Source organism: Falco peregrinus, chromosome 3, assembly GCF_023634155.1.
Source record: "Falco peregrinus isolate bFalPer1 chromosome 3, bFalPer1.pri, whole genome shotgun sequence".
Lineage (NCBI taxonomy): Eukaryota > Metazoa > Chordata > Aves > Falconiformes > Falconidae > Falco > Falco peregrinus.
Genome location: NC_073723.1, coordinates 81,275,040 through 81,290,723, shown reverse-complemented (window position 1 = coordinate 81,290,723; position 15,684 = coordinate 81,275,040). Strand labels below are relative to the sequence as shown.

At 45.2% G+C, this 15,684-nt stretch overlaps 2 protein-coding genes across 4 annotated transcripts in view; both read right to left on the bottom strand.

Annotated features, from left to right (window-relative positions):
* Positions 1-954: 954 nt before the first annotated feature.
* FIGNL1 (fidgetin like 1) lies at positions 955-6,527 on the bottom strand. Of its 2 annotated transcripts, XM_055800488.1 has the most exons (3): positions 6,427-6,453; positions 4,753-4,875; positions 955-3,683 (listed from the first exon to the last, which is right to left on the bottom strand). In XM_055800488.1, exon 3 carries the CDS (start codon positions 3,673-3,675, stop codon positions 1,600-1,602), a length of 2,076 nt encoding a protein of 691 aa, XP_055656463.1. In that variant the 5' UTR covers positions 3,676-3,683; positions 4,753-4,875; positions 6,427-6,453; the 3' UTR covers positions 955-1,599. The 2 variants fall into 2 exon arrangements, with proteins under 2 accessions (XP_055656463.1, XP_055656465.1); XM_055800490.1 differs by lacking the exon at positions 4,753-4,875 and having other exon boundaries at positions 6,427-6,527.
* A 2,808-nt stretch (positions 6,528-9,335) lies between these two features.
* Positions 9,336-15,684, bottom strand: part of DDC (dopa decarboxylase) — a 77,234-nt gene continuing 70,885 nt past the window's right edge. For both annotated transcript variants that reach the window (XM_027783838.2, XM_005235410.4), the window contains exon 14: positions 9,336-13,719. In XM_027783838.2, coding sequence (XP_027639639.1) covers positions 13,522-13,719 — 198 coding nt within the window. In that variant the 3' untranslated portion in view covers positions 9,336-13,521. The remainder of the gene's footprint in view (positions 13,720-15,684) is intronic.

Genomic DNA, 15,684 nt, shown 5'->3' with positions numbered 1-15,684 from the left:
AACCGACAATAAAGCGTGGACACCACAGTAGCCAGCTCTGCCACACTAACAAAAGAATCCAGAGGAAAGCTTTTACTTTGCATTCAGGGGCAGCTCTGTCCAGCCAGTGGACGAGGACTTGTTACATGAACAAAAGGCTGGGCATTTTTTTCAGACCTTAGGTAACACCACCAAATAAAAGGTAGCTAGGGATTTTACCATTGTTGCATGAACATTTTTTAAGGAGCAGTGGAACCCAGTCGACACTGGGACATGGGATTTCTCCTTCCTAGCCACCAGAGCCCAGGTGGGTGCACACTCAGACGAAGGCTTCTCCTGCCTTGGTCCAATGCATGCAGTTGCCGCTGGTTTTGTTTGTGGGTCCAGCCAGGAGTGAGGCTGAGCCCCTAATCCCCAACAGCGGACACACACAAACACACACACACAGACAAGGACAGAGTGAGCAGTGGCTTTGCCAGCACACTATGTGCAAGTGCACTCACAGAAATCAAACAACAAAGCATCACCTTTTCTATCTCCAGCCACACAGGGCTGAAGCTCACCAGCGAGACACACAGGCCCCTGCACTCTTCAGCTTCACAAGGACACTGCGCTCACGGAGCCTTCAAACATTGCCATGGGATTTCAGCCCATCTAATATCCATGCCCCCACCCTGAGCCCCCCTATCCTGCCACAGGCTTATACCTGGGCTCTTTCCAGATGCTCATTTCCTCCTACTTGCCAGCTAGTCCAGCTTGAAGTTTGCTAGTGAGTTTTGTTAGTGAAGTTTGCACACATACCCAGATCCCTACAGCATCTGGTTGTAAACACATCGTCTAGCCCATGGCTGGCCCTCATATCCCAGAGGCCCTCTGATCCATGGCCTCTTCTCCAGTTGCAGGTGCCCATATCTCCTGGTAACACACGTCTACACACACAGATGCAGCACAGAAAGCAAGGTCAAGCAGAAAATAATCAGAAAAAGTATTTAATAAGCTGGGATAGACTGCAGTGATGTGGCACAAGGCTCAGACAAGAGCACTGCTTACATGAGACCATCCCCTTTTATCCCCCCTTCTATTTTTCCAAGCATGTTCTTCCCAGATCCACCTTGACCCTTTCCTTCCTCTGCTCCCATCTCTTCCCAAACAATGCACCCCTAACTACTTTACCCCATCAGTCCCAGTTTTGCTACATCCCTACCCAAAATTGGAATTTCTGATAATGTTACCTGGTCTGCTCAGCTTTGCATGGTATTACTGATACAGCAGTGGGCCTTGCAAGATTCCCCCCCATACTCCCTTCAATGATACGTGAGGTTTGACCATCTTCCCCTTAAATACTGGCGAAATTCATCCATCTTTCACAGCAGCTACCTGTAATTTTTGTCAGCTTCTCACTCTGTTACTTGTGTTCAGCAATTTCTCATATTGTCACCAGCAGTTTCTCATTGTCTTTTAAGTTGGCAAAACCTCAGGCCAGGGCCTAGACATCTGCCTGTGCAACGTAAGAAGACTTATTTCCAAGACAGAAACAAAAAGAAATGTACTCTGAATTATCACAGGTTTTATATGCGTCAGCGCTAAAGAAATGTTTCTGTGAAACCGTTACAATGCAATTTATCTACCACAGCCAAACGTCTGGTTCCAGGTTTCATACACCTCTAGGTCCCTGGAGGAGACACTGGGCCGCACAGTCCTGAAGGCGCTCTCGAAGTCCAGAAAAGCAATCGGCCGTACTTGGTCTGGCATGATGGTTGCAATGTCCATGGACTGAAGACTGCGAATAGGGCCCAGAGAAGCTTCACGACAGAGCTGTGTCATGTCTGCCCCAGAAAACCCATTTGATTTCTTAACTATGAGTTCAATTTCCTCTTCATTTAGAGAGCAGCGCTCCTTTGACATTAGACAGGTGACAATCTGTTTCCTAGCTGAGGCTTCTGGAAGAGGAATGTACAGTCTCTTCACTAGTCTCCTTCGGGCAGCTTCATCAATTTCTTGGGGTCGATTTGTTGCTCCAACCACTAGAATACGGTCTTCAGAGGAGGTTGTTGCCCCATCTAACTGGACCAGAAATTCAGTTTTTATTCTTCTCGATGACTCGTGCTCTCCATCTCCACGCTGAGACAACAGAGAATCAATTTCATCAATGAAAATCACTGCTGGCTGTTGACATCGTGCCACAGCAAACAGCGCACGGACCATCTTCTCCCCCTCACCGACCCATTTGGAAGTCAGTGAAGAGGCACTGATGCTAAAAAAAGTCGCTCCAGACTGGCATGCAATGCACTTGCCTATAAGAGTCTTGCCAGTCCCAGGGGGGCCAAAGAGAAGGATTCCTTTAGGAGGACCACGTAACCCAGTGAAGATGTCTGGCCTCAACATAGGCCAGACTACTATTTCTTTTATAGTAGCCTTAGCAAATTCAACTCCGGCAATGTCATCCCAACTGACAGGAGGCCCATGATCCATGATCTCGTGCATAATGAGTTCAACCATTTTTGGTTCTATGTTTTTCAGTCGTTCATCTACAGGCAGCGATGGATCTGCTGGTCCTCTTGTATGAGGTTTATACTGTGCTCCTCCACTTTCATTTCCATCTTGTTTTGGAACTGGAGGAACAAACTTGCCAAACGGACCCCGAGATCTGCCTGCACCCAGTGATTTTTTTACACCTCCATATGATGAGACCAGTGCACGCTGGGGTAGGGTTTGAGGTTTCTTTTGCTGATCCACCCACAGCTGTTCTTTTGCAGTTCTAAAACCAGAAACACAGCTCTCTTCATTTCTGTTCCTATATCCTGAAAAACTACTGGTTTCTATACTAATGGAAGCCTGGCATGGTGCGAGGTTAGGAATCGCTGTGCTGCCTTCATCAGCCAGACCATAAAATGCTTTTCTTTTCCCAGAACTTGTGGACCATGCAGGTACAGCGGATTGATTGGGAAGAGATACATTTTGTCCATCACCACAGTTACCTGACATTTTCATAGAACTGCTACTTGTTGCTTCTTTACTTCCAAATAGGGGAGTTACCTGGAAGCCTGGATGAACCTGTTCGTTTAAAGAGGCTGAAGAGGCAGGAAGTGTATCCAGAGTTCTGGTCACAGGAAGCACACTGCTTTGAAGAGACTTTGAAGACGAGGGATGCTCAAGAAGATCTGGTCCCTGACTTGCACATTTTGCTGAGCCAGCACAGGGCTCAGTCCCTCCGGCACTGCTGAAGATACCGAGTTTAGGAAGACCTGGAGCAGCAGAGGAACTGACCCCTTTATCAGCTAGTGTACCGGCATCTGTTGGTGCCACCTGAGAGCTTTGGAAATTTTTGCCAGTCTGCATCCTCTCTTGCACACACTTTAATTCAAATATATTATCTGTTGTCAAGGCAGATTGCCACTTGTCACTGTCATTTTGCTGACACTTTGCCAGAGTCAAAATGTTTTCAGCATAGTTATTCAAGCCAGTCTCTATGTTGTCAGAGTCAATAATTGCAGAGTATTTCTCTGCGTATTTTTTAAACAGGTTGGCAGCACAGACCTGAGAGATCTCGGAGTTTGCCCATGCATACTGAATATGCAGGATTTTGGCACGGTATTCATCTGCCTTCTGTCCAGCTGTGCAGGTGCCAGAGGTAATAGCAAAGTAACTTTTCTGCCAGTCGCTCAGGTGCACAGTGTTGTGGGTGGGGGTTTCCATCGCTAACACTGAAAAATACATAAAATACCTGCTGTTATAAAATGCATTTCATAACTATTTGCTTTGGCTGCTTTCCCCCTTTCCTAAATACATATACATGAAAACATACATTATTTTAATTGAGAGAAATAGCACGGTAGATCTTGTAAGCGAGTTAGCCAGTCTGGACAGTTTAGCATATCCAAAAAGCAACCAGCTTTGTGATGTAAAGCCATTTACGCTGAGTTTTTTCTTCCTTATTCAAAGAAAGAAAAGAAGGAGAAAAAAAAAGTTTGCTTCTAACCAGAGGTCTCCTGGGGAGGTAAGTAGGCTGCAAAGAATGGTAACAGATGGCCAAACAAAAATTGTCCTTGTTAAATGAAATCACCAGTGCTTTCACTTTTACTTCAAGAAGAATACAGCACAGCGCAGAGGAGGACAGATTACACATCACTGTCAGAATGATGAAATTTATTACAGTGATGGTAATAAAAATGAAACAATGAGGCTAATAAATATAACTATATGCAAAGTCTTTGAGGGGAGGTAAAAGCAGAATGAATAAGCCTGAACGTAGTAACTTCGAGATTAAGAAACTATTCACAGATTCATAGCAAATGTCAAAACTATTCCATTCAGAATGTACTAAAATGTCCCTGGTTTACATTTTAGAGAAACAAAGCTCTTGTGTTTAAAGCAATACTTGTTTCTCTGTTTCAGAAAGTGGAATTTACATTCCTTCAGTGTTTTTTTTGAAGAAATAGGAAAGATGACATTTGGCTAGGAAGGAGCATTTTGCTAGACTTGAAAAGATATGCTCGTGTTTCAATGTATTTTCAAAGAAGACTTTCTCTGCAATATATCGTGTACAGAGATATTTCTGATGTCAAGAATTCATGATTTCAGAAGAGACACAAGCACAAGTAAAATTATGAGAAGCCTACCACGGCTTCAAAAGGTTTTGCAGAAAGCTCTTAACACACAGTAACCATGACCTTCTCATCTGTCTGTAAGGGACATACACCTAATATATGATACGACTGCAATACATTAAATTCTAATTTCTCCTTTTTTTTTTTTTTTAATTTCAATATGTACCAGGATATTCCAGTCAGAGAATACTTAAAACAAAAACTGCTGAAGTTGAGGTCCATATATTCTGCACCCCTTCCAACAGGGTACCAGTCAACTTGGAAGCTTCTTCTGAATCACCTACAGATTCTGTATGAAGGCAGATTAAGGTACAGGTGTTATAATAAGACTGGGCAGACAGAGCTGAAAGAATTGGGGGGGGGGGGGGGGGGTGTGGGGGGTGTGGAAGGGGAGAAGTTGTCCTCTACTTTCAAAAAGTCTTTCATCAGTGCTAAACAACAGAGAACATAATACAATTATAGCAGGAGGGGTTACACACATAATAATGAATAACAAGATAAATTATTTTGGTTTGGATTTTTTTACTTCAACCTAACTTTGTAGAGCTGTTTAGAAAAGTCAAAATATCTTTTACCTGCAAATTCAGTGCCTTTACATGGGAAGTCAATTTAAAACAAACCAAACAAAACACAAAAATAAGACTTCCTCTGAAAAATTGTTCAGCTTTTGCACTGTGAGATGTCTGACTTGCACCTATCGAATGAGGTGCAAATTCCCACCATAATCCATTTGCAGCTGAGACACAGATGAACAGGAGATGGAGGGCTTCAGTCTTTTTTTTCTCTAAACAACCACTAAACAACATACTAAATAACCGTCACTGTGCACATAACTATTTTTAACTGTCGATCAAAATGACTTATGAAACATATAAGCGAAGCTCAGCAAGTTTGGTAGCACGCATTTGGTCCAATGAAATATTTCCACAGATACACATCATCTAGAACAAAATCTCAAGTTCACCACCACTTCCTAAACATTTAGTAATCATCTTCACAGCACTGAAGGAAGGTCAAAATAACTGAACAGTGGTAGCTAGTCTAAAATTCCAGTTTGATTTTTCTTAATTAACTCCTTATATTCTCCCCTATTCCAATGCCCATTAGTTGTCCTTGTAGCCTTACCATTCCCCACCCCCACCCCCCAAGAGGCAGCTACACGCGTACATCAGTCCCTTTTCAACAGCCAAAACTGTTGCCAGAGGCTGTGAACATCACACTTTCACACAAGCGTCTCAGGCTGGGGGTTTACCAAAGCACGGGCCACCGTTAATTTCTGGCACGCAAGTTTCAGCCTCAGCAAAGAGGGGCACGTAACTACCTATCAAGCCACGTGCTGGATGCCATTACGTGCGTGCCTGCACACGGGCACCCGTCCGACACACGGGGAAAGCCCGCCGGCAAGCCCCCGGCCGGCAAGCAGGGCAGCTGCCCGGGCACGGCGGCCCCGCTACGGCACAGCGCGCGCAGGCCGGGCCCCCTCAGCCCGGCCCCCCCCGGCACAGCTTCAGGGAGGCCAGGAACCCTCACCACACAGGAGAGGGGCGGCCGACACCGGAGCCCCGAGGGCTCGCCGGAGGCCTCCGTTCCTCCGCAACAGGGCGAAGGGACCCGCGGCCTCGAAACCGGCCGGGTTGGGCGGGCTCAGCCGCGGCAGCGTAGCGGCGGCCCTCATGCGGGCCCGGGCCGGGGCCCGGCCTCCAGCGGCGGCGGCGCGGAGAGCGGGGCGGGCGCAGCGAGGCCCCGGGCGGGGCGGGACGGGGGCACCGGGGGTCCCGCGGAGCAGACCCGGCGGCCGCACAGCTCTCCCCCCGCCCCCAGCGCGCACCCGCGCACCCACCAGCCACGGCCGCCGCTGCGGATCCCGCGCCCGCTCTGCCCCGGGGCCCGCCCCGCTCGCGTCCACCAATCGGATAACGGCGCTCTAGGAGGCGCAGCCAATCAGAGACCGGAAGGGAGGGCTGATGGAAGGGGGCCAGGTTCCCCGCCTGACGTCATCCGCTCGGGCCTACCGGGGCTCTGGGAGGCGGGAGAAGAGAAAGGACGCGAGGGCGGGGCCCGCACGCGGACCTTCCTGCTTCCTATTGGCTGCGCCTGAGGCGAACGCCGTCCAATAGCCGCGGGATCCGTCCTTGGACGCCGAGCTCGTCCCGCGCGAGCCCCGGCCGCGGGCGCACGGCGGCCCGCTGGCTTTCGGGCTGTCGCTGCCGGCCCGGCAGGGATCTGCCACGCTGGCAGGGCTGCACACGCTTCGGGAAGCCTCATGGTAAAGGCTCGGTTCCTCAGCTGGGAGGTGCCGCCGCCCAGAAGGAGGAAGCCGGGGCATTTAGAAGATGTCGCGATGTTTATCGCCCGCCCGGCCGTTGTCGGCAGCGGCAGCAGATGGGAACATGGAGGCGGGCTGCGGCGGCGGGAGCGGTAGGGCCGCGGCTGCTGCAGCGCCGCTCTGGAGGGGCCGGGCGGCCGCCCCCCGCCGGCACGGCCCAGTCGCCCGCCGCGCCACCCGCTGTCTTCGGCTGGGGGCCCCGGGCGCCCCTGCTCCCGCGTGGGGGCGGCCGCGCCACCGGCGCCCCGGGTTCTCCTCAGCGACCGCCTCCGAGCGGGGAGAGCTCCGCGGGGGACGTGCCCGAGCGCAAGCCCCGGCTCAGGGGGCGGTTCGGGGGCGGCCGGTGGGCACCCAGCCCTTCCCGCCACCTGCGGTGACCTCCGCGGCCACCCAGTGCCTCGCCCCCACTGTGGCACCGGCCACCGCAGCCACCGTGGCAGCGGCAGCAGCTGGTGCTGGCGAACACCCTCAGCAGCAGCAGCTGAACAGGCCTGTTCTGGGAGAACAGCTCTGCTGAAGGCCTCGCCAGCGGTAGCTGGAGTCTCTGGCAGAGGGACGAAATGAATAGCAAGATGCTTCAAGGGCAAAAGATGGTGGCCCAGCTGGATGTATCCTGTGAGCTTCTCTGCTTGTGGTGAGGGACCCGGGAGTTCTGGCGGACACCAAGGTGCCCGTGAGCCAGCAGTGTGCCCTGGTGGCCAGGAAGGGCCAGCAGGTCGAGGGAGGTGATCCTGCCCCTCTGCTCTGCCCTGGTGAGGCCACATCTGGAGTGCTGTGTCCAGGGCGGGCTCCCCAGTTCCAGAGGGACAGGGAACTGCTGGAGAGGGTCCAGTCGAGGGCTACAAAGATGATGAGGGGGCTGGAGCATCTCCCTGATGAGGAAAAGCCCTGTTTGGCCTGGGGAAGAGAAGACTGAGAGGGGATCTTACCAATGCATACAAATACCTGACGGGCAAGTACCAAGGCCCTTTTCAGGTCTTGCCCAGTGATGGGACAAGGGGCAACAGGTAAAAAATGCCACACAGGGAGTTCCATCTGAATGTGAGGAAAAACGTCTTTACTTTTGAGTGTGACAGAGCACTGGAACAGGCTGCCCAGAGAGGTGCAGTCTCCTGGAGACATTCAAAACCCACCTGGATGCAACTGTGCAGCCTGCTCTAGGCGAACCTGCTTTAGCAGGGGGTTGGACTTGATGATCTTCAGATGTCCCTTCCAACCCTGACCATTCTGTGATTCCGTGCAACTGAACGTGGTCATAGAGGCCCTAGCTGGATCACACCAACCCACATTCAAATAGAGCACCAACCTAGATGCAAGTTAGCATACTACGCTGAAGTTACACCTCTGATATTAACACAGTCACTTCTGTGTGGGTGAACATTTAATTTCCCGTGGGAAACATTTCCTACAGTTACTGTCAGGTTTTTGTTATACATCGAGCTTGTTATACCATTAGTGCAGACAGCATATTAAACTGTCTGTGCTACCATGCAAGCTATCATGTAAGACCAAATTGGGCTAACATTTACAGTTTGAAACACTGCTGCTATCACGTTTCCCGCAAGGCATGTGCCTGGTTTCCCTTGGGTTGCACAGGGCGGGGAGTGAAGGATCCTGCAGCGGCAAGCTCCCCTCAGGGACACGGGCTGCAGCCAGGCAGGGCTAATGAAATGGGCGGCTGCCTCGTCTGACCTGCGGGCACCTGAGCTGCAAACCAAAGCTGTAGCTGGGCAGCTGGCTCCAGTGGCACATCCAGCTGCAGGACCATGCAGAACTTTACAGGAGGCTCGGCAACGACCCTGGTTATGGCCAGGCATTTTTCAGACTCATGTTGCTGAGGAGGAAACTTCCTGCAGGAGCTCTCATTTGCAAAGTAATTTGTTTGAAGAGCACGCTGAGAAGAAATCACTGATGGTGATAATCAGGGCACAGATGTGACCCAAGTTGGAAAGCTAGACCATCTGACATGAATAAAATAGGAAAAGCTTGGTTAAGAGCAAAGACAGACAATAGTCATATTTTTGTTTCCATTTATTCATGCTGCCAATTAAAACCTGTATGTCTGTTTAGTAGGCTTTGGATACAGATTTTAAAGGAACCCGACAGCTCACAAATTATAATAAATATCTGATTATTTTTTCATGTAGGTCACACAGCCTCTATGCTATGTAGATACTATCCATTGATGGTTATTTAATATGACCTCTGCCCCAGTCTTCAGGGTTCTCAGTTTTATTTCTCATTTGCTCCTGTTTTTGAGCAATTCTAGTTTATGCATGTCTCAAGGTTTAGACTGCTGTATAAGGCAACTGCAATGTGAGTACTACTCATCAGCTATGGTATCGTTACAGGAGACAACAAGCAACAACAAAAAACCAACCATAAGCAGAATCTTACATGTAAAGGCAAGAGAAAATTAGAAATTTAATAATTAAATGCAGTCCAGAATTTATTATATTAGCAATAATTTCTTAAATACATACTTTTTCAATATTTCACCATCAGTAATAAAATATATTTATAATCTGTCATTATTTTAGGAATGTAAGTATTGTACAAGCACTCTACTAGTTTAAAAAAAATACGTATGGTTATTGAAAAGTTACTTTTTTGCCTCCTTCTTTAGTAGCCGCACTGCCTCCATTGAGATGTAGATATTCTACCAAAGTACAATTCTGAGATTTTGTAATTATTTTTAACATCAAACAGTATTAATTGGTACAGACTGTATTAGCTTTTGCACACATTTTGCACCACAAGGCACAATAAATCCAGGTTCACATATTAACTATTCATAATTACAGGATTTCTCACAGATACATTGCAAAGCTACAGAACAGAAACAGCATTTATGTTCTTCTTTCAAAATGTTCAACACTTTTGTTCTTGAGTTGATTACATAGCCCAGATTTAATTTTCAGATGACCTAACGTTAATAGTCTGTCGTGCTTTAATCCCAGCCAGCAACCAAGCACCATGCAGCCGCTCACTCGCTACCTCCTCTCCCCTGGTGGGATGGGGAGGATAATCGGAGAAAAAAGGTAAAACTTGTGGGTTGAGATAAGAACAATTTAATCACAGAAATAAAATGAAATATAATAGTAACAACAACAAGGATTGTAATGAAAAGTTGAGAAAAGGAGAGGAATAAAATCCAAAAGGAAAAAAAAACACTAAGTGATGCACAATACAGTTTCTCACCACCACTGACCAATGCCCAGCCAGTCCCTGAGCAGCAATCGGCAGCTCCCAGCCAACTCACCCAGTTTATATACTCAGCATGATGGTCTATGTTATAGAATATCCCTCTGGCCAGTTTGGGTCAGCTGTCCTGGCTGTGCCCCCTCCCAATTTCCCGTGCCCCTCCAGCCCTCTCTCTGGCAGGGCCCAAGAAACTGAAAAGTTCTTGATTTAGTATAAACATCACCCAGCAACAACTAAACCCATCAGTGTGCCATCAGCATTGTTCTCACATCAAATGCAAAACACAGCCCTGCACCAGCTACTGAAAAGAAAATTAACTTTATCCCAGCCAAAATCAGGACATAGTCTATGAAGGAATTATCATGTGGGGAAAAGAGGGTATAAGAGAATGAATACTAAGGCGGCCTTCACCATTTATATATTCAAATCATCCCAGAATTTCAGAAAACTAGAACTGTGAACTTCAGATATCTGTATTGGACTAGCCATGGGGAAACGTAATTCCATGGGTCTTGTCACAGCTGTTCATTAGATTTACTTATATCAATTCTTTAAAAATAAAAATAAATTAACTTCTACTGCATTTATAATATTTTAAATTAACCCTTATCCTAAATTCTTTTCCAAAAGCAGTTTTTGAATCTGGACAACAGCCTCTTCTAAAACTGATACCCATATGCTGAAAAATGTTTACCTGAATGTCAGTTTTGGCAACATTTTCCCACAAATGTCTAGAGGGACCTATGTGTAGTTCTGGGCTGCTGGGAACATTTCACCTCTCCTGGGTTTGGATGTGCATTCTGCCTGTGTCCCTATTCCTCAGCAGTTTGAGGCTCACACCGGCATGCATCATCCACCTCTGCTTTGGTTGCCATGGAGAGGTTTTCCACCAAAATCCTCTTATGTTCAGTCTAGTGTTGCCTTACCTTATGCATTTCTTTTCCAGTACTTATTAGTTAATTTTTTAATTTCAATTATAGACACATAAGCCCAAAGCAACTCTTATTTCATTTCAGTAGAATTATCCTGGATTTACTCTACAGTTGCTTTGATCAGAATCTGATTGCTTTTTTTTCCTGGACAGACCTGGTTATATATTTCACATGCAAAATACTGGCCTGTCTCATAAAGAAGGTGTAATTCTTCTCTGGCTCCTAGATTCTCGTGTTTTTGTAATGTAAAAGCTGTAAAATTGTATCAGTGTGAACCATATGTGCTACGGATGAACATTGTTTCCCAAGTCATGAGAACTGAATAATGTTTTTTAAAAAATAGTAACAGAGAAAGGAAACAACTGCCAGCATTTTCTGCTCTTTTCAGTCTACCAATCTATTGCGTTGTGCTACTACAGAAAAGCTTAATTTCATATTGGTTCTGCTAAAGAGAATGATGCCACCAAAATTTCTGATACTGTAGCTGAGACTAGTGTCTTGTGGAACAGCTCAGTCACCTGCTTGAATACTCCTGGATTTTACCACATTAATTTGTCATCCCTTGCTTCTCTTTTACCTGTGAAATCAATTCCTTGAAGAAATAGTAATCAGCTTTTCTGTCTGGGTGGATAACATAGCCTCTGGCTAGCGATACAGAAGGGAAATATGCCATCACCCCCCCTCGTCACCTAGGCTGACCTGCTGGAAATGCAGAGCTTGGTCGGTTTTTCCTAAGTGTCAAGGTTCATGTACATCTCTTATGTACCACTTGCACCCACATTAATACTAATCCTTCCTCAGTTTGCACCACAGAAGTGACGTGATTAGAAATTACCACCATTAGAAAAATCCACCTTGTCCATAGTCAACTTCTTTAACCCCTTCTGGAAAGAGAGTGGGTAGGAGCAGACTGCATGCCAAATTAACTGTCCTGGTGCATATTTCATGGTCTACTTGCAACTTCCAAAATGTAGGAATTATACTTGCAAGGGATGGAGGAAGAAAGCTGAATAGTTTTGCAAGCTGCTCAAGATGGTTTAGAAGTTAATATGAGCAGTAAAAGGAAAAGATTAAAACAAATGCAAATGTAGAACTGGATCCTACAAATTATTTTTCTTGGAGTAGCTATTTATTTTGTTCCTATGTATATAGAAATGACTCTGGAATTTATGTTTTTGAAGTGGCAGAAGTACTTATAAAAGTCAGATATTGTTTCTGACTCTCATTTCACTTCTTTACTGTACCTGCCTTCAACAGGATGACCTATCAATGGTTTGTGTCTAGTACATATTATATGACTTCCTTTGAAAGTTAATTGTTCTCCAATATTTTCATATTCCAGGCATCCCTGTTAATGGAAGAAAATCACTGATGCCTGGAATATGAAAATATTTTGGAGGTTAGTTCTCTTGATTTCTCTTTTTATTGTAATTTATTATCTTGTTTGTTAGCTTATTTGAGAAACTAAGAGTAACGTTTTTGCCATCACAATTCTTAGCACATTTTGTCAAAGATTTATTACACAATGAAGTAAGCAGAATAGTAGCCATTGAAAGAAATCACAACTCTATTTCACAGAACATAGCTTGCAGATTATTTTTAAGTAATCACTGCTTATAATTCTTGGTTAAAAATACAGCATACCAGGTAGCACATGGCTTTTGACAAAACTCTTAAGAAGGAGCTTTGAAGAGGCCTCATTATGAATGATCAAAGTGAAAACCAATAGCCAGCATAACCTAGTTGCTGAGATTTGACAAAATGGCTATTTTAAAAGCAAAACCTTTAGGAGAAAGTAGAGAACCTGCCATAAGGACTGTTAGGGTTCATTTAGTGCTCATTCCACCCTGATCACACCCTGATCAATGTAATGAAGGAAGTCTTGAAGTCCTAACTTCATTTACAAAATTATTGCAGCGTCTCATGCCATAATAGTGCCCCAAATCATGATAACATTTGTACGTGCCTATTTAGACAGGACCTGAAGAAGGTTATAACCGGGTTACTGAACTTCCTCCAACTTGGATTCTTTCTGAAGTCATAGTAATGTTAAATTAATTGGTTGTAACACGTCACAGTTTCATCTGTGAAAAAAGGAGTGGGTGTGCTAGAGGTTAATGGGAACAACGGAGAGAGCACTAACCTGTCTATTCCCATTGCCTGGTTCAATAAATGCTCTTGATTACAAACTGTTAGAAAATGACAGCTCCAGCCCCCATGGTTATTTGCACCCTGGAAACAGGCAAGGTGAAACTACAGTACAGAGGAGTAATGACTAAGGTTACAACAGAACTTGCTGGCAAGAATTTTGCTGCCGCACCTGAGCTATATAACAAAAGGGTTTGTATTTTTTTCCTTCATAATTTGAATTTCCCACCTGCTCTTAAAACAAAATTTGGCAACACAGAGAAAGCTAGTTAATTACCTCCTCCCCACTGCTACTTCACTGCTGTTACTGCTGGTGGTGGTGGGTTTACTCCCATGTTTTCAGAAGCTCAGTTGCCAGCTGTGAGATGTGCTGCCAGGCGAACTTGATGTGGGTGGATTCCACTGTGCGGGAACAAATAGCAAAACGTAGCACAAACTTCTCTCGCAGGTGGCATGGGACCAGATGAATCTTCTTGGCCTTATCTATGCTTTTAAGGAGTGCCTTATTTAGTTCATCCGAGCCCTGAAATCATTGTAATTCAACAGATACGGTGATGAATTTCAGAAGCAAGTTTGCAATATGTAAAGCCCACCAAGCAGCCAAGCCCAAGTACTACCAGTAACACGCAGCCACTTTCTCATCATCCAGTGCTTTGCCATCAAAGGATTACAAAAAGGTGACGGCACAAGAGATAATTTTTCAGCCACAATGAGATTTAAGGATTAACTGGGGTTTAGAAGCAGTGTTCACACTGGGACATTTGTGATAGCTGACTGCTTTTTTGTGACCTAAGGTCACGAGCTATGTAGCTACATGTAAAAACACTCATTATTGCATCCATTTCATTACAGTTTTCTTAGATCTAATCAAACAAACATGGGAGGCAGTTTTGCAATGCACTATACTAACATTTGTAAAACAGACCTGCCGGTCTTCACATAAGTATCACTGCTGTGACATCTTATGAATATGAAGATGGAACTCTTGCCCTTAATTAGGAAATAGTTAATGTATCCCTAGCATAAGTAAGTTCCATACTATCAGTAGAAACTCTAAAAATGTATTTGCCTCTAGTTCTATAGGAAGTGTCCACCACAGAATCCTACAGAGTGGATTTTTTGGGTTGGATTTTAGAAATGTGGTAAACTGACCCATCCACTGGGAGTAAAGAGTCTTCTGCATTCCAGGAAACAGAGATATAAATGTTAAATATCTTGCAGAAGGTCAGAAGGAGTCTGCATGCACACAGTATTGAATCTCATCTCCTTCTAGTGTACTTCATTCTCCTTGTGCTCAAATAGTGAATGTGAGGATTTTCCGTAGAGCAGCTGTAGGCTTTTAATATCAAATCTCAAAAGAAATAGGACTGTACAGAGGAGTACTGGTTCTTTTGCAAGTTCAGCAAATGTTGAATCAATGGTTTTCCTAGTTCACGTCCATCAGCATTTGTGAATAAAACAAAATTCATCAAATTTTCAAAAACAGTAGTAAATTGCTTTAAATGAAAACAGTGAAAGAAGGTATCCCAGAAATCTTGTGATTTTTGTCTGATTTAGCCACACAGGATGAAGTGCTAGCTGCATATCTTTGACAGTCCTTGTTACCCAAATTAAAGGAAGTTGCCTGTCTAACTTTTGTATCAGCAGACCGAGAGATGACTTCAGCTTTGCTGGGAATTTTCCTGTAATAGCTTAGGATATACCAAGTTGACCTTGAGTGCTATAATTTTATTCTTTGGGGAAGTATCTAAGCTATTGTACAGCCTTCACTCTTTCTATTACACTGCTGGTAACACAGAATTGTGAGAGATGCTAGGAGCATCTGTGTTTTTACTGCAGTGCTCCCTTCCTGAACACTGACTGGTAAAAGAATCACAAATGGACAAATCCATCTGTTCAGCAGCGGGTTTGTTACTGTAACGCACTGGTCTTGAAAACATCCGTATGAGAAAACATTCTCTCAAATCTGCAAGTTGTGACTTGCCTGCTTAGCCTTTTCCATATAAAAACAAAGCAGAAGGGAGACACAGTTTCCCACTGGCACTGAGGATAAATGTATTATTCCCATGGTATTTGATCGTGTAAGAGTTAGAGCTGAACCCAGATAAAAACCTTGTTCTGACTTAGCACAGGTTGTTAGGAAATTTGGATGAGAGCCTGAAATTCATGGCTTAGCCTTAGTCTTCTAGGAGATATTTATGCAACTTGATTGATCCTAACTAAGAAAAGGACCAACTTTGGTGTTTTGCAAGTCCCCACCCATTACAGGTCAGTCACTGTTGACAGTGATATCCTGCTTTCTTATCAACAGTAACGCATCATTAAAATTATGATACTTGTCTTTAATATGAAATGCACAGCATTAAATTTTAGGCAATACAAGCAGTTATATGATGTTAAGTTAATGCCCTTGGCAGGGGTGAGCGGAGGAAAGAGAAAGATTTATATATCTTCTGTTCTGCTCTTATAGCTGTACCTAGGGGCTGTT